A 19712-nucleotide genomic window follows, 5' to 3' on the forward strand; every position below is an offset into this window, starting at 1 on the left:
TGAAATTCTAGGTATTACCAACTGACAGGACGCCTGAGAGCGTAATGCACGTGAAGGACTGTAATACAAAAGGAGTTCATTCAAGTACTGAGGAGCTAAACCATGTAAGGCTTTATAGGTAATAAGCAAGATTTTAAAGTTAACGCGATGCTTTATAGGTAACCAGTGCAAGGTTGACAGAACCGGGCTAATATGTTCATACTTTTTTGTACGTGTAAGAACTCGAGCTGCCGCGTTTTGGACCAATTGGAGTTTTTGTAATAAGCCTGCAGGGCAACCACCTAACAGTGCATTACAGTATCTAGTCTTGATGTCATGAATGCATGAATTAACTTCTCTGCATCTGAATTGACAGCATATGACGTAGTTTAGATATATTCTTAAAATGGAAAAACGCAATTTTACAGGTGTTGGCGACGTGGCTCTCAAATGACAGATTACTATCGAATAGAACGCCAAGATTCTTTGCTGACGACGAGGGTTTTATGGAACATCCGTCAATAGTTAAACAGTATTCTTGGTTGTTACTTATAGCAGTTTTCGGTCCAATAAGTAACACTTCCGTTTTGTCCGAGTTCAGTAATAAAAAGTTGTTACTCATCCAGTTTTTTATATCGACTATGCATTCCATTATTCGATGGAACTGCTGTGTTTCATGAGGCTTCGAGGAAATATAAAGTTGAGTATCATCAGCATAACAGTGAAAGCTAACTCCGTGTCGCTTTATTATATCTCCTAGAGGTAGCATGTATAATGCGAAGAGCAGAGGCCCTAAGACTGAGCCCTGTGGTACACCGTACTGGACTTGCGATTTGCGTGACACCTCATTGTTTATTGCTACAAATTGAAAACGGTCGGATAAATAAGATTTAAACCATTTCAAAGCTATTCCCTTAATGCTGTACAACAGAAACAACACGTTGATGCCGTAATAACTCGTCTTTGCAGGACTGTTGATTTATTAAATGACGAGAGCAGAGATGGGGAAGTCACACATGCAAGTCTCAAGTAATCTCAAGTCACAGTGCAAACAAACCAAGCAAGTCAAGTCAGCTGCTTACCTCAAGCAAGTCAAGTAGAGTCCTGCTAAAGATCAAGTCAAATCGAGTCACAGTACCAAACAGAATATAAATCATATTTTATTTCAATTTTTTCCTCAGAAATGAACTTAATTATACATTTAAAATAATAATATTTTAAATACAACACTTTGAATATAAAGTATGAAATGATTATTTTAATTATGACGCTAGCAGGTTGAAGCAAATGACTGTTTTAATGAGTGAGTCACAGAAGCGTTCATTTAACTCATTCGTTTAAAACAGTTGATTCATTCATGAACAAGCAAGAACGGGTTACTGAATCACTCAATCGATTCGTTCAATACCTGGGATTTGTTCTGCTCCGGGTGTACGTGTGTTCATTACTCTCTGGATGGGTTAAATGCAGAGGTCACATTTCGGGTATTGGTCACCATATCTGACTAATAGGTCACTTTGACTTTTCAATACCTGGGATTTGTTCAGTAAACGTTTTTATTGTGTTGCGGAAAGACGCGTTTTCCTGTAGCCTATCTGTACTGAACTGTTGGCAGCCGCGTTGCTATTCTGGAAATATTATTGTTACTTAATACGTCCTAAATAAACTAACAAGGTAAAATGCCTACTACAGCCATTTTGCTTATATATCTAGGATTTGAGAAACATTACAAATTGATAAAATACTACGGTCACTATGGTACAATTCCTTATTATTTTATTATTATTCCTCAAGAGTGACACAATAAAGCACTTTTGAGAGGCTAATGCCATCGAATTTTAAGTTTGACGTCGCGAATTACAAACATGCGATTAATAATGTATAATTACTTTAAATTTAAATTAAGTCTGTCATTAAATTAGAGACAAATAATATAAAAACCAATGCTGTTTCCACATTCTCAGATTTAAGTCGAATAACAGTTAACAGCTTACATACCTTTTCTTTTTGAAGTGTCAATATCCTGCCTTTGTAAATGCATACAGCAAATCTTCTTAGTCAATATTGTCAGTGTCGAAGTGTTTATATCGAAAAGACAACCTCTTGGGAGATTCCTTTGCTCTCCGCATTTGGCGCGCTGTATTTCTGTGCTCGTGCAACGTCATAAAATGTGCACTCGCGCAGACTCAGATCATTGGTTCCGCTCCGTTTCTTGCGTTTTGTTTACCAATGTTGCAATGTATATTTAAAATAATTAATTACAGTTGTTATAAAGTAAAGTCTTGCCAAGTCATGAAGTTCAAGTCAAGTCAAGTCACGAGTCGAAGATCCCAAGTCAAGTCGAGTCATTTTCTTTATTTAGTCAAGCGAGTCACAAGTCCTTAAATTTGCGACTTGAGTCAGACTCGAGTCAAGTCATGTGACTCGAGTCCCCCATCTCTGACGAGAATACTCGTCAATGGCGGGGAAAGAGTTAAAGGCAGATGACAGCAGATTTTGTTCTGCTTATTTAAAAAGAGGCAGAGAAGTGTTATTGGTTATTGCTAAAACGTATTAAACTCTGAATACACCTGAACACACCTACACTCTGAATTCATTTGAACGAACAGAAAAAGTGCATGTCAAGACCATATTTATATATTATACTGTAAGATAAAGTTGGCTATATATACTGACCAAAATTATAAATGCAACATTTTTGTTTTTGCCCCCATTTTTCATGAGCTGAACTCAAAGATCTAAGACTTTTCCTATGTACTATAAAGGCCTATTTCTCTCAAATATTGTTCACAAATCTGTCTAAATCTGTGTTAGTGATTTTTGATGGATTATCTCCTTTTGCCGAGATAATCCATCCACCTCACAGGTGTGGCATATCAAGATGCTGATTAGATAGCCTGATTATTGCACAGGTGTGCCTTACTGTGCGTTCAGACCGCCGCCGTTGAGCGCGTCAAAAATCTCTCTAGCCGCCCTGCCAACAACGCTGTAGAAAGAGTCTTGGGCGCGCTGACGCTCTGACGTAGATCGAAATCTTATCTTGTATTTAAAGGGGCCTCAAAGCAAACAAGCTTGTTGATCTTGTGCAGACTGACCACAAGAAATTGATCGGTGGAAAAAACTTTATTGTAGTTACACGTTTGCTAACGAAATAATACTCTGCAGCAGTAACACTGTTTTGCATTCTCTGGCGCTAAAGTTAGCATGAAATTTCCGCTTATTTACAGAAAATGTATAACGTTAATGACGTAAAATCATCAGCAACTCACCAGGAACACAAACAATCTCAGACACCTTGGTCCACGCATCATTTTTTTTATTTATGTCCCTCTACGCAAACAGGGACGCGTCGTATAGGATTGGGAAACCCGCCACAGCAGTTATCAACTTCTCCTCCATTTTGCTTGGGAACTAATGTGGTCGGAACCAAAGTTTACAGGGCTGCTTTCTCTGGAATCATCTCAAGAGATGGACTTCTACGTTCCGATTGGTTGCCGCCGAACCGCGTCATAGCTCATTACCATAAAGTTGACCTGATTTCAACTCTCCTTGACGCCCTCAACAGCCAAGATGCGCTGCGCCGCTGCTCGCCGCCGGCTCACATTGAAAATGAATGACTTCCGGCCACTTTGACGCTCTCGACGGCGGCGGTCTGAATGCACAGTTAGGCTGGCCACAATAAAAGGTCACTCTAAAATGTGCAGTTTTACTGTATTGGGGGCATCCGGGGGTTCCGAAAACCAGTCAGTATCTGGTGTGACCACCATTTTCCTCACGCAGTGCAACACATATTCGCATAGAGTTGATCAGGTTGTTGATTGTGACCTGTGGAATGTTATTCCGTTCCTCTTCAATGGCTGTGCGAAATTGCTGGATAGAAATAGGACTTTTGTGTACATAGAAAAAGTCTTAGATCTTTGAGTTCAGCTCATGAAAAATGGGGCCAAAAACAAAAGTGTTGTGTTTATCATTTTGGTCAGTGTATACTGTATATCAGGGATGGGCAACTTTCATAATGATGAGGGCCAGCATTTTTTCTCCTTCATACCAGGGGGCCAGATTACTGTATTAATCTAGAGACACGTTTTACAATTTACTTTTTATTGAGGGAACTCAATATACAATTAATGCCACGAGTTTAAATATAAAACTTGTGCAATTATGCTCATTCAAACAGCCAACTTTTTAAATAAAAACAAATGTATGCATTTCAACCAAGGTACAAAAACACTGTTTTTGATTAGTAGCCAAGAGAACATTTTTAAACTACCCTCTGAGAACAGTTAAAGTGCTATATAAAACAGTTATTAACTGGGAAAAAATTAGTTATTAAATCCCTATAAAAATAAATTAAAATAGTAATAAAATACTGAATATAAAAACAATTCAGTGCATACATTTCTCAAAACACATTAATTTATAGATCATTTCATGGCAACATTCCTAATGCCAAATAGTCTTAATGAGATACCTGTGGCTTCTCCTGCTGGTGCACAATTGAATCAATGTCAATCTGAAAGTTTGTACAGCTAACCTGCAGTAGCTGAAAGAGATGGTCATCTGTCAGTCTGTTTCTGTCTTTTGATTTAATGTGCTTCATTGTTGAGAAACTACTTTCACAGATGTAAGTGCTGCCAAACATACTGAGCATAAACAGTGCAAAATCTCTGAGGAGGGGGAAACAGGACTCAGGTAGCAGTTTCCAAAATTCAAGTCCTCTTTCATTGCGCCTTGCCTAGAAGAAGGGGTCGGACTGAAGTTCGCAGAGTTCTAGCTGCATCTCACCAGGCTGCTCACTGACAGCTGCGTTCAGAGGGTCTGCGAAGAAGTCTATGCGATGCTGCATGGCGTGAAAGTCCTGGAAGCGAATTCTGAATTGCTCTTGTAGACTTTCGATGTCTTTTTTGTACTTTGCAAAAAACATCTCGCATTCGGGAGTATCTTTGCGCATCTCCTCGCAGGCAGAAAAGTGTGACAAATTTACCGGATCAGACGAAAATCCGTCGTGAAAAAGGATGAGTTTACGCTTGAAAGCAGTCAAATGACCATAGAGATCTGAAACAGCCTGAGACCGTCCTTGTAACTGTGTGTTCAGATTATTCAGATGCGCAGTCATATCTGTGAGGAACGCGAGATCGCAAAGAAATTCTGGATCCCGTAGATTGCTGCAGTAAGCGCTAGTGTCCGATTTGATACTGTCCTCCAGAAACACAGGGACTTCGGTCCGCAGCGCAAAGAATCTTTCCAGACACTTTCCACGACTCATCCATCTGATGTCTGTGTGCATCAGTAAATCCCCATAAGTAGCACTGACTTCATCCAAAAAGGCCGTAAACTTCCTGTGATTGAGTGCCCTGTTTCCACCTCGAATAAGATTAGTGACTTTTGTCACTACATTCATGACGTGACTGAAGTCAAGAATCTTCGCACACAGGGCCTCCTATAAAAGAAAATTAGTTACTGACCATGACACAAAGTTTCATTTTATTTAATGTACTATGAAAGAAAACTCTACTAACCTGGTGTATTATGCAGTGCAGTACAGGACAGTTAACACCATTTTTCTTAAGTAACCCAGCGAATCCAGACTTTTTTCCTTGCATTGCTGGTGCTCCATCAGTAACAACAGCAGATAGTTTAGCAAAGCCTCCATGCTCATTCACCGCAATTTCAACAGATTTAAAAATATCCTCTCCCTTTGTAGTGCCATGTAATGATACCAACTTTAACAGCTCCTCGTGTACATCAAATTTTTCGGTGATCGTTCTTGCAAAGATTAGGAGCTGACTGACATCCGTCACATCCGTGCTTTCATCCAGCGCGAGGGAAAAGTATTTGCAATTTTCTATTTCCTGTTTTAGCTTTTCTTGGATTTGACACTGTATGTCAGAAATTCGTCGTGTTACCGTTCGGCGGGACAAAGACACCGATTCAAAGTTCTTGGCCATTTTCTCATCTCCAAATGATTTGGCCATCTCAATCGCGCACTGTTTTACAGTTTCGCACTCTGATAACGGCTTTTTCGCTTTCGCAAGCACGAGTGAAACCGCATAAGATGCCTTCAATGATGATTCTTGAACCGTCATGCATTTAGTGAAAAGGTTTTGCTGACGATGTATTTTACCTTTTAAATCTGAAATGAGAGCAGTTCTTGCATCACCGGTGTATCTTTCGTATTTTTCTTTGTGAGCAGTTGCGTAATGCCGATTTAAATTGAAATCCTTCATAACCGATTTCGTTTCCAAGCACACCAAACACATGGGTGCCCCCTTAAACTCGGTAAAAAGATAATCTGTTTCCCATCTTGCCTGGAAAACACGGTTTTCACTGTCAATTTTTCTTTTCTTTTTACTCATTTTGGTGAACGTTCTCAATAGCGCACATCTCCTACTACGGTTAATTAGTGACCGGCAGAAACAAGCGCCCTCTCCTGGTTGGAGAATTAACAGCAGTCTTTTCATTTTTCAGCGATCATACTGATATGGTCCTGCAGGCCGTATTTAAAGATAATGCGGGCCGCCAGTTGCCCACCCCTGCTGTGTATAAACAGCATTCAAAACTTGATTTTAACCATAGTGGAAGTCTTGCCTGGTCCAGTATGGTGGGACCAATGATGTTCGATGATTGCACTGCATTTTTGTATGTCCGAGTATAACCATACTTTTGTCTTATTCTAACAGGAGCTAAATAAGGCTTTGGAAGAGAAAGGTGATAATGCTGATTGGCTCTGCCAGCGAGCTTATGCCAATATACTACTGAAACAGTACAATAGTAAGTGCATTTTTATTTGTATACTCTAAAATACTATATCTTTAACCACTTATCTACTTGTCTAGTATTAAGACCCCTTGTATTAAGGGGTCCTGTTTGGTGCATTTGGTGCAAGTTGACATGCCCCATCTAAAGACACTTCCTAAAGTTATTAAGAAGTTTTTGATAGAACAAACATTATTAGAATGATACATTAACAAAATGGCAAAATAGGGGGGGAGACGACACGCAAGCGCTGGTCGTGAAGTCTGAAAAATTCATTTATATGCTTTTTGTCAAAATCAACGATTTACAATAGAACAGTAACAACGGGCACATATGATGTGTAATTGCATGGTTTAATAATCGATTATATGTTTGTATGCATCGATGCATAATCGTTCACATCTGCATCGCGATGCATCGTACAATCGATTATTTTTGACAGCCCTAATATTGTTATGTTCACATCAGACATGTTCACAAGTCTCTGAGGTCCAAGTCAAGTCTCAAGTCATTGAGGTTGAGTCTAAGTCAAGTCTCAAGTCTTTAAAGTGGAGTTCAAGTCAAGTCTTAAGTCTCTGAGGTGGAGTCCAAGTCACATCTCAAGTCTCTGTTCTATTTTTATCAATAGTTCTCTGTTATTGTAATTCACAGTGTATGAAGCTAAATCAGTTTTAAAAGATTATAACTAATTAACTCTACAGAATGTCTTGGGTATTCAAACCAGTGCTTCGAACCAGTGCTGATGCTGGTGTGATATCCTGTGTTTTCTTCTTTTTACTAGGTCTTTGCGACACATTTACCGGTGCAAAATCAAAACACATTTTATGTGCAATACTGATGTACTAATATGAACCATTTTTCTGTAATCTAGGCCAATTTAAGTAATGTAATGAATTGCATGATGTGTAATTAAATGTTCCAAACAAAGATTTAACTGTTTTGCATCATTTACTTGACCTTAGAATGAAATTAAACCAGGTCATTACCTTTATTTTTCAGAAAAGTTGAGTAACTACTGGATATGCATTGTTGCAACACAGAGAATATTAGACCATGAACACATGTACTAGTTCATTCAATCTCATTTGATTTAAATGACTCGTTCAGTAGGGCGTATTCATTAAGTACATTCAACCAATGAAACACTCTGACAGGGCTCACACTGAAGCGCTATTGGCTTATGGCATGCCTCTTTGAAGAACAGAGCTGCACTCTTTGCTTGAGACTGAATGAGAAATATCTTGTAAAAAAGAAATATTACAGAAACTGTCTTACATTTCTTCAATCATGTTTCATACTTGCTTTGATCTTTAGCATGTCATTTAATGTACAATACGACTTGCTTCATCACTTCTTCTGGCTTAACTGTTACTTTGTTGCATTTCACGTTATGCAGCAGTTGGCATTAGCGGATAAGTTAACATTGGCATATAAAATGTTCGTGCTTGCCTTTGTAATGAGTTTCAGGATGACTCGCCTGCAGTCGCGCTTCAAGTTTGTGGTGCTTTACTGGCGATTGTGAAGGAAAATAAGACACACTATTAACCGCGTGGAGAGAGAGAATACATATGTCAGTGCTTCCTCTTCACCCAGAGACTTCTCTCTACCGCTTATATGAGATAAGCAGCACATGCCCGCAAGCTGATGTCCGCCAGGTCGGACAAGAATATTTTCGTCTTGTTTTTATAAGTTAACGAAAATGTAATTTTTTTTAATCAGTATTTGTAATACTGTTTTCGGGATCACGCATTCGTTTTTATTTTGTTATCGTCAGTGAAAACATATCGTTAACGAATATTTTCGTTATAGTTTTCGTCAACGAAATTAATCATCCATTATAATATCTGCTGCACTTAAATAGTCTGGACAGAAGCTACTAAAGTAAGACTTGGCTACATTTTGTCGTTTATATAACTATGAACACGCACTCAAGATGTGTCGCGCATTTACATAATAATGCTTACTTTGTGTTTAGAGATTAGTCGATGTGACATTGCTGCAGAACATAATGGATTGGGAATTAATAGACAAATGTTTTATATGATGCTGTCATGTGGGGAGGTAAAGGAAGAATGAATGTTCTATCAAAATGACTTGAGTTTTTTACGAGTCCAAGTCAAGTCTCGAGTCAGCTGTCCACGAGTCCAAGTCAAGTCGCAAGTCTCTGTTTTTGTGATTTAAGTGGCACTCGAGTCTAAGTCGCGGACTCGAGTTTCCATCTCTGGTTCACATTCTCTTTAAAAAAAGAAAACTTTAAAGTGATGGATGATTTGTTAGAATCAGACAAAAAATTGAAGGTTCCAAAACACAATTACAGCAACCATATCTTAAAATCCCTGGTAATACGGATTTAGGACACACCAAGTCAAAACCCATATCTATAGGATAAAATATGTTGAACTTTTTTCTTTTATTGTTTAATTACCAAAATTATGCCGGTGTCTTCACAAAAAACACTGTGTGTATTCTGTCAACAGACTATCATTTTTTATAGTCAACAGACTAGCATTACGCTGCAAATCTGTGAATCATTCAAAGCTCAGTAAACCACAAGAGAATGCAGGATGTAAATGAGCTTTGCCAATTTATTAAGACTGGTTGATTTAGTTGGCTATTGTCGGCTGCAAAGTTAGCTGAAAATGATAACAAGCTTTATTTGATTAAAAAACATTTCTGTTGGGTTGAATAAAAGTAATGTTTTAAAATAAAACCGCGAATAAAGCAGGATGTCCTAATAAACGTACAAAATGAAAATAAACACTCGACTCTACATATGATTATCACATTTATATAATTTATTTCACCTGTTTTGTTTAGAAAATTAAGCATACGCTCGCGTTAAGGAAATGCACGCTCCGATGCAGCCGGCACGCACACACATAACACTGCGCTGAACATTTAAGTTTGTTAAGGCGCTATGTGTTTTCTGTCCTTCAATGAATAAAATCATCTCATGAAGTCCCGAAACAAAGTTATTAGTGACAGATTAGAGCAGTCGTGGAAAGAGGTGAGTGAGCCTGTCAAGGTGCAGTTTGAAGCTGTGGACAGCGCAGCAGGAGACTGACGCACATTTACATTATGTATTATTTTTGATCAACATTATTTATACAGTGTATGTAATTATTTCAGTATCTCTGTTAAAAATGTATATTACAAATCAATCTGTTATTTTCAGTAATGATGCTGTTAAAAATATTTTTATGTAGACTTCAAGTTTTGTTTTTCTATATTATCTAATGGTCTGTTAATGGTGTCCTCATGGTTTAGGTAAATTATCACACTGCATAAATAAATTATTTTGTGTGTGATGAGGAAATAGAATAAGCTGGTAGTAATAATAATGCTGTTGTTATTTCTATAGTCTTTATTTCTTTTGTGTAAAATTTCAACAAAATGTTGAAATTGAGAGGTTTGGACGTTTTTCCCTTAAAAAATGTTTTTTATTACACAGAGAGTAAAGTAACGAAAAAAATGTACCGTTTGGTACCGGTACCGGCTAAAAAGTGAACGGTACCCAACCCTACTTAATAATTGTCATTTTAATCTAATTTGTATGTTTCAATATGTAAAGTGTTTGGTTAAGCCACTTGAAGGTATGGTAGGTGTGCGTGTGTGTGTGTGTACAAGATAAGGATGGCTCCACCTCATTTTGAGCCAGGAAAAATTCTGTATGTATAAAAAATAAATATGAATATATGCATAAATGTGCAGTCAGAGTAAATAGATTTAATTAAAAAAGAAATGTTGAATTGAAATAGATGACAGATTTCTACATGTCGGATTTCTAGATATAAGATGTGCTGTTTTTTTCATTTTCTGTGTTTTTCAGTTTTTCTTAGTTTTTCCTGTAAAGCTGCTCTGGAACAAGGCACATTTTGAAAAGCGCTATATAAATAAAATTGAAACGAATGAATTAGTGCGTGATGTCATCAGCAACACAGTCTCTTAAAATCCTGTGGGAAACACTGCTTCAACCTTATCCACTATAAAACTATTGAAAGTCTAATAATAATAATAATATGTTTATTTTTATAGCGCCTTTCAAGAACCCAAGGTCACTTCACAAAGTAATACAAGCAATTGGCAAACATAATACACCAACCAATCAGAAGGAACAATCATACAAACAAGTGTTGACAACAAGAAACTACAGTTAATTAACAATAAAAGGTCTCGCAATCATATGATGAAAGTTGATGAAAGGTAGAAGAGTTATTTAGAGAACAAAGTGAATAGATGAGTTTTAAGTTGAGACTTAAAGGTCTGGAGAGAGGAGGCGGCATGAACATTATGGGGCAGCTTATTCCATAGCTTAGGGCCTATAATACAGAAAGCTCTGCCACCCACCGTAGAGCGTTTATACTTGGGCACAACAAGCAAGTTATCATTGCTAGATCTGAGAGTCCGTGCAGGAACATATGCAGGAACAACTCAACTAGATATTGAGGTGCAAGGCCATTATGGGCTTTATAAACTAAAACTAAGAGTTTGAACTGAATACATTTGGGCACAGGAAGCCAGTGAAGTTGGTGAAGGATGGGAGTGATATGCGCAGATTTTTTATTAAATGTAAGAACTCGTGCAGCAGAGTTTTGCACCATTTGGAGACGATTAATAACTTTGGCAGGTAAGCCGCTATATAAGGAGTTACAGTAGTCCAATCTCGAGGTTATAAAAGCATGGATAATAGTTTCAACATCTGCAAAATTAAGTGAGGGACGTATACGAACAATATTTCGCAGTTGATAAAAGCATGATTTAACTATCTGACCAATGTGTGAATCAAAGCATAACGCAGAGTCAAACAACACTCCCAAATTTCGCACAGATGTTGAGGGCCTAATCTGGACACCATCGATATCTATGAAGAAGTCATGCTGGGAGGAGCTCTGTGATTTAGGGCCAACCAGCAGGATTTCGGTTTTGTCTGCATTTAGTTGTAGAAAGTTATCTGACATCCATGTTTTAAGTTCTTGAAGACAGAAAACAATAGAAGGGGGTGGGCAGACTGAGCTTGGTGGAACTGTAAAATAGATTTGAATATCATCAGCATAACTATGAAACTTGAGACCATGACGTCTGATGATCTGACCCAATGGCAGCACATAAATGAGAAATAAAAGAGGACAAAGTACGGAACGTTGGGGTACACCACGGGAAATAGTGACAGTGCAAGATCGATTCTTATCTATCCTAACAAATTGCTGTCTATCCGATAGATAAGATGTTAGCCACTGAAGAACAACACCATTGATACCTATAGCAGATAGTCGAGAAAGAAGTACAGAGTAGCAAACAGTATCAAAAGCTGCACTCAGATCAAGGAGAACCAGGATACTGCGGGCACCTGAATCAGAAACCTTAAGGAGATCATAAACCACTTTTAAAAGTGCTGTTTCTGTACTGTGAGAAGGACGGAAACCAGATTGAAACTGCTCATAAAGATTGTGTTTCTCTAAATGAGACTTCAGTTGTGCTGCAACTACCTTCTCAAGTATTTTAGCAACAAAAGGGAGGTTTGAAATTGGTCTAAAATTGTTCAGATCTGTATTATCAAGTCCAGGTTTCTTAAGGATTGGGGTGATGGCAGCTACTTTTAGGTCTTGTGGAACATAACCAGTGGCAAGGGATATGTTTATTATATGAGTAATAGGCTGGATGAGTGAAGGCAAAACGGTTTTGAGTAAGTATGTTGGATTAGGATCAAGTGTGCAGGAGGCAGAGTTCGATTTGATAACCAGCTGTTCAACCGCAGATATATTTGTGGGTAAGAAAGTATTAAGTGGGTGACCTATCATACATGGAGAAAGCTGGGGAGAGACAGATGGGGAAAAGTCTTTGTAAATGTTATCAATTTTACGTAAGAAAAAAGACTGAAAGCTTTCACAGAGACCTACAGAGCCATTAATAGCTGCAGATGATGGTTTAACAAGTTTGTTGATCTCAGAGAAAAGGGCTTTAGGTTTACACTTAGCTTTATTAATGACCATAGAGAAATAGGTAGAGCGTGCAGTGTTACGTGCTTCTTTATACTTCAATACTGAATTTGAAAAAGCAATAGCATGCACTACAATAGCATTTCACTCACTTTCACTTACAAGGGAGGATTTTTTTATGAAGTCGTTCATAACACCTACATTCAGCTTTCATTACTCTAAGTTCAGGGGTGAACCAAGGAGAGGAGTGAGCAGAAGGGACAGTTCTAGTTTTTAGTGGAGCAAGATCATCCAAAACATTACAAATAGTTTCATTATAGGTTGAGAGTATCTCATCAGGGCTCAGGAGGTTGAGTGCGGATGAGAGAGGGGAGACAGCAATGGCAACAGAAAAACTGTCAATGGTTACAGATTTCAGGTTACGGTAATAAATAGTAGTTTTAGTTTTTGGTTTCACAAGGGGGAGAGGAAACCCAAAGACAATAAGTTTATGATCAGAGATGCCCATTTCATGACCCTGAGCACCAACACTGTCAATACCAACAGTGCAAAGCAAATCAAGAGTATGAGAATGTAAATGCGTATGAAAATCAATATGCTGCGATGCATCAAAATATTCCAAAACAGACAAAAAATCTTTAGCAGTGTTACAATCAGAATCAACATGTATATTAAAGTCACCTAGCATTATGATTCTGTCATGCTGGGCACAGGCGAGAGTTAGAAGTTCAGTCAACTCCGAGAGGAAAGTCGGATTATGTTTAGGGGGTCTATAAATCAACAGATTCAGAAGTGGAGCAGGACCAGCAAGTTTAAACTATAGACATTCAAAACTTGAAACATTAAGAACATAATATTTGGTCATTTTATAATTGTTCTTAAATACCACAGCCAAACCACCACCTCTGCCAGTAAGACGAGGTTTTGTCAGATAACTATATCCAGGAGGGGTTAATAGATTAAGTTCAATGAAGTCATCAGGCATTTGCCAGGTTTCAGTTAAAAATGGTAAATCCAGATTTCTCTCAATCATGATGTCACTCAGCAGTGTACCCTTACCATTCAAGGAACGAGTGTTCAAAAGGGCAGTCTAATATCAGCAGTCTCCTGTGTGGCGAGGAACCCAAACTCCAATGATAAAAAAATGGAGAAAAAAAACCTTGGGAGAAACCACCCACATAGCAAAATTGGTTTGGCTCAGTGATGGGCCACACAACCCACTTTCACTTGGCCCACATACAGCAATGAATTACGGTCCATGAGTGGACCCCCCAGGTCCCCCATAGCCATATCTCAGCCAAATGTATGACTGGTCACACAAATATATTTCCCACAGTTCTATATTTTACACCTGGGCCAAATAATACACTAATACCCAGCTAACAAAACCAGCTGACTTTGATTAAAGAAAACAACCGGACATCCCATCACTAATGTTTATGAATAATAGGGAGAGCTTATCAGTTGTGATTTAGGAAATATCATTTGTTGAAACTGTTTAGGTCTAATTTTGTCTTACTTTGTGATCGATATTAGACAACAGAGGAATGTTATAAGCAGGGAAAATAGTAATGGCATAATGTAAGCTATAATTTTAAACTGCTGTCATGTGATGTAAGTTTAGCATTAAATACTAAGTATTGCAAATTTAGCATTAATGTGACAACTAGTCTAGGGCTGCAACTAACGATTATTTTGATAATCGATTAATTGGATAAAATGTAATTACATCTTTTGCTTATCTTTGCTCTTGGTTGGGGATGAAATTGCCTGAGCTGGGATGGTCAGATGGTAAATTTGCTCTTGGTTGGTGATGAAATTGCCTGAAACTGGAGCTGGGATGGTCAGTCAGTCCAAAGGCTCTCACAGGAGGATGGCACGGGATGTTCAGATGGCATAATCTCTAGTTAGGGATGGGCATATGACGTTCATCTGGGCCTGGCATAATCTCTCCCTACTTTGGGATGGGCATCCCGAGGCGAGGGAGGAAGGCAGAAACACAATAATTAGCGTAGCTGCTGTTCATTATTTTTATTTTATTTTGCATATTATACATTAAGTGGAATTTTTTTAAATATATATTTGTGAAAAAGTCTAGCGCAACCTCTGTTACAGTGTGTGTCAGAGCAGAAGTGAAAAACCTCTGCCCTCTGTATATTTTTCTGTAATTTATTCTGCAGCGTCTTTGTTTCACATGTCCAGAGTTTAATGGGTTGTGCGTCAGTAATAATGGTCCATGGGGAAACACAGTGGTCCTTGTGTAATGTAGTTAAATGGATTAAACAAAGCTTTGATGTTTTTTTGTGTTCTATTTAATAGGGATGTAACGATTCACCGTGAGCTGGTTGAAAATCGATTATAATGTGTGACGATTCAAATCGGTTGAAGTGTGAACTGAATTGCAATACATTTTTTGAACAGCAGGGGCCACTATTGTCACTGCAGACATGCTGATATTTCTTAAATGCAAACAAATCCAAGAAAAGCACAGACAGTATTAGTTTGTTTATATTAAAGAGACCTTTTCTATTATTAATTTGTTTTAAAATTGCAGTTTAGTTTTTGTTATTTGAAATAAAACATAATTTTACTATACAAAGAAAGGTGAAGCATTTAAGAAATAACGCAAGGGAAGTTGTTCATTTTTAATTTGTTTCAACTCATTTTGAAAAAATAAATCGTGAGTAAATCGTGAATAATCGCATCGTGAGATCAGAATCGTGAATCGCATCGCATCGTGAGCTGAGTGAATCGTTACATCCCTACTATTTAATCGAGTTGCTTGAGGAATCGTTTCAGTGAGGAAACGTTTCAGCGATCAATCACATTGCTCTTGATGAGACAGCATAGTTCGTCAGCCAATTGAGTCGCATTATTGCATCACGCACAGTCTGAAAACCCCTTTACAGTTAAGTTTTGTCATTTTTCTGGATGAAATGCACCACAGTCTACAGATTAGCAAACCACCTAACTACCTACCAGTCTACAGATGATCAAACCACCCAACTACCTGTACGCTAGATCCCATCTCTACCCATAACCTCCAGGCTATCGCTCCATCAGTTGTCCATGCTCTCACCCACATTATCAACACCTCTCTCCACACTGGTACGTTTCACACCACTTTTAAGGAGACCTGTATAACCTCACTACTAAAGAAACCCACACTTGGACCTGTACTTTCAGATAATTGCAGACCTATATCCCTTCTCCCAGACATTGCCAAGTCTCTTGAAGATGTCGTATTCTACCAACTCTCATCCGTCCTCACACAGAACAACATCATGGACATCAACCAGTCAGGTTTCAAAACCGGCTGTTCAACTGAGACTGCCCTACTCTGTCATTGAAGCTCTAAGACTGGCAAGGGCAGCCTAAAAATGACCAGTACTTATCTTGCTGGATCTATCTGCTGTGTTTGATACTGTTAATCACCAGATCCTCCTTTCGACCCTCAGGGCTATGGGTGTCTCAGGAATGGCACTTAAATGGTTCAAGTCTTACCTCTCAGGCAGGTCATATAGGGTATCCTGGAGGGGTGAGGTCTCTGAGCCTCAACATCTCACTACTGGGGTACCGCAGGGCTCTGTGCTTGGACCACTACTCTTTTCCATATGGCATTTCCTAGGATCGTTCATTCGGAAACATGCCTTTTCCTGTAAGTGCTTTGTAGATGTAAGTCAATTTGGATAAAAGCGTCTGCTAAATAAATGTATTTAATCCAAGCATATGTCTTAATTAGTAGTATTAAATGAAATTATTGATTCTTTGTGGCTGGGGTTTTGAAATATATTAGTTTTTATATTTTATACAGCATGTCTTATGTTTTTATGCCTGAATCCCGGCAAACACATTACAGAAGTTTTCAAAACCCTTCGTTTTCCTCATCCACACTACAATGCGAAAAAGCGTTTTCAAGTGTTTCCACTTTGCAGAGTGTTCTCTAAAAGCTCGGTTTTACGCAAACATATTAATATTGACACGGCCTAGGCTTGCTACTTCTTTTCTTTGCATTGTTTAAAGTTGCCACCTGAGTGTTTTATATTTCCATTTAAAGGGAGCAACGCTTAAAGGTGTGATGAACTGGCCTTGTTTATTGTTTTATACTGTTGTATGAGGTCTACTTATGATGTTTGCGTTATTATTGGATAGCAGTTTGCATAGTAAACTTAGTTGGAGCCTTCTGTGAATTTGGTTAAACACTTAATGTTAGGTTACACATTCACCCTATTCGCACCAGATTAGTATTATCTGGGGACCTCGAGTGATTTATAAATGACCTCCCCATATCTGTATTCCATGCGGTGCATTCGCACGGGATAAGTGAAGCCTGTGATTTTACTCAAATTTACCAACTTATTTCACGGATGTGATGTCAAGGCTTTGCGTATAGTTTGTATAGCCTATAGTTGTATGGTGTTTAATGATATATGACCGTCAGATGTGGACGAAGTAAACAACTTCCTTACTTGAGTGAAAGTACAGATACTACTGGTCAAATATTACTCCACTACAAGTAAAAGTTGTAAAGACAGATTCTTACTTAAGTAAAAGTACAGAAGTACGTGCTTTTAAAAGTACTCAAGTATTAAAAGTAAATTTCCTTTATGTCAGTTGTGCATTGTTTTATTGTCGTATTCCTTATGCCTCTGAAGCAACCTACTGAATACACTGAGTAGCTCACAGTATCAGTTGTATTAAAGGAGCTTTTCACTTCAAAATTTGCCGCCATTGACTTTCCATAGTAATTGTTATTCCTACTATGGAAAGTCAATGGGGGCAAATTTTGCAGTGAGCAACTCCTTTAAGAACTTTATATGTTTAGCACATATAAGTTTATTTTAGATATAATCCTGTATGATCATTTAGCCTAATTATCCTCATTAGCCCCCTAGGCCTATATGTATTCATGAGCAGTGTTCTTTTATTTTGTATATTCCCTTTACCAGTTTTAGCAGCAATTTACCAGTAAGTAGTAAGGTTCTTGTAAATAGTAAAGTGTAAAAGCCATGTGTTTGTTGGATTTATTACCATTTGTATTACCATAATTTAACTACAAACATAAACTATAGCTAGTATAATGAAACTATGGCATTTTTAGTTGCTGTGGTTTTACTAAAGATTATTATTTGGAGTATGGTTCCTATATATCAGTGTTAATTTTGACAGCAAATTTTGATTTAGTTTTAGTAATAGTCTTTTGACGAAAATGCAATTTAGTTTTAGTCACATTTTAGTCAACCCCATCATTTTAGTTTTAGTCTAGTTTTAGTCGACGAAATATGAAAAACATTTTAGTCGAATAAATATACATTATATTTAGTCTACTAAAATCTAAATGGTTTAAATCATTTACTTGGTGTAATTAAATGTTCCATACAAAGATTCAACTGTTTTGACATAATTTACTTCACCTTAGAATGAAATTAAACCAGGTCATTACCTTTATTTTTCAGAAAAGTGCAGTAACTAGATTTGCATTGTTGGAACGCAGAGTATTAGACCATGAACGACATGTTCCAGTTCGTTCAATTCCATTTGACTCAATTGACTCGTTAAGTAGGGCGTATTCATTCAGTTCATTCAACCAATGAAACGCTCTGACAGGGCTCACACTCAAAGGCTATTGGCTCATGGCATGCCTATTTGAAGAAAGAGCGCACTGTCTTTGCTTGAGACAGCAATGAATGAGAATAGCTTTCAAAAAGACATATTATATAAATTGTATTACATTTCTTTAGTCATGCAAACATGTTACATATTTGGTTGGAATGTACAGTTTGACTCACTTCATCACTTCTATAATCAGTAGAGGACAGCGCTGGTTTCTTTTGGCGGACTCTATGTTGCATTTCACGTTATGCAGCAGCTCGTGTTAAGTTAACATTGGCATATAAAACCCTTGAGCTTGCCTTCGTAATGTGTTTCGGGGTGACTCGCCTGCAGTCGCGCTTCAAGTTTGCGGCGTTTTACCGGCGATCGTGAAGAAAATAAGACGCTTTGTAACCCGCGTGGAGACACAGAATACATGTGTGTGCTTCCCCTTCTCCCAGAGACTTCTCTCTGCCGTTTATATGAGATAAGCAGCACATGCGCGCAAACTGATGTCCGCCAGGTGGGACAAGAATATTTTCGTCTCGTTTTTATTAGTTGACGAAAATGTCAGTATATTTTTATTACAGTTTTCGTTATAATGCATTCATTTTTATTTAGTTATCGTCTCGTTTTCGTCAGTGAAAACATGTCGTTAACGAATACTTTTCGTCATAGTTTTCGTTAACGAAATTAACACTGCTATATATAGAAAATGGTAAATTTGTGGATACTGTGGTTTTACTGCAAATACCATCCCTGCTGAAAAAAAACAATGGATTTTTGAATTAGAATGAGATTTTTAAATTAAATTCCTTTTTGTAGTGTGTTTTATGTTTTATTCCAATAGGATTTACCATCCCACCAATAGAATCCATCACATACAAGTAGACAACAAGTATCCATAGTACAATTCCCATTATAACCATTACATTTTATGTTGTATTTTGGGAAGGGTAGTTACTTCAGTAAAAACATCATTAATTTTCCAAATCGCTTTAAATGATATAGCAGCAGATCAGAAGTTAACACGCACGCCTAGCTCAATGTGTATGTGATGCTTATTTACCGTTTAGCCATTATGCCGATCATTTTCATGACAATGTTTCTACGATCATTGACTGATCGTAACCCACAGATGATTACACCACACTTTAACATGTGCCTTTTTCATCTTTTATTGTTTAGAGCGCTATCAACGGTGTAGCAGTGCCTACGTTTACATTAGTTTAGCGGGGAAGATCCCAGAGTTGCCAGATTTGCGTTAAAAAAATCTGCCACATGGCCATTTAAAGCTTGCCGGAAAACCACAAGCTTAGAAAAACTGAAATACTTGGCAACAGTTAAAGGTCCTGGCAGATCGCAAGCCAGATAAATTGCGCACACAGGAAACCCCGCTGCATAGAAACCATTTTCTACTTTTGGACCTTTTTATAGTATTTTATGTTT

At 37.8% G+C, this 19712-nt stretch overlaps 1 protein-coding gene across 1 annotated transcript in view; it reads left to right on the forward strand.

Moving 5' to 3' along the window:
- LOC130549332 (protein SGT1 homolog) overlaps window positions 1-19712 on the forward strand; it is a 62200-nt gene that overhangs the window by 14065 nt on the left and 28423 nt on the right. The window contains exon 3 of the mRNA XM_057326524.1: window positions 6660-6750. Coding sequence (XP_057182507.1) covers window positions 6660-6750 — 91 coding nt within the window. The remainder of the gene's footprint in view (window positions 1-6659; window positions 6751-19712) is intronic.

This window comes from Triplophysa rosa, unplaced genomic scaffold (genome assembly GCF_024868665.1).
Source record: "Triplophysa rosa unplaced genomic scaffold, Trosa_1v2 scaffold100_ERROPOS85584, whole genome shotgun sequence".
NCBI lineage: Eukaryota > Metazoa > Chordata > Actinopteri > Cypriniformes > Nemacheilidae > Triplophysa > Triplophysa rosa.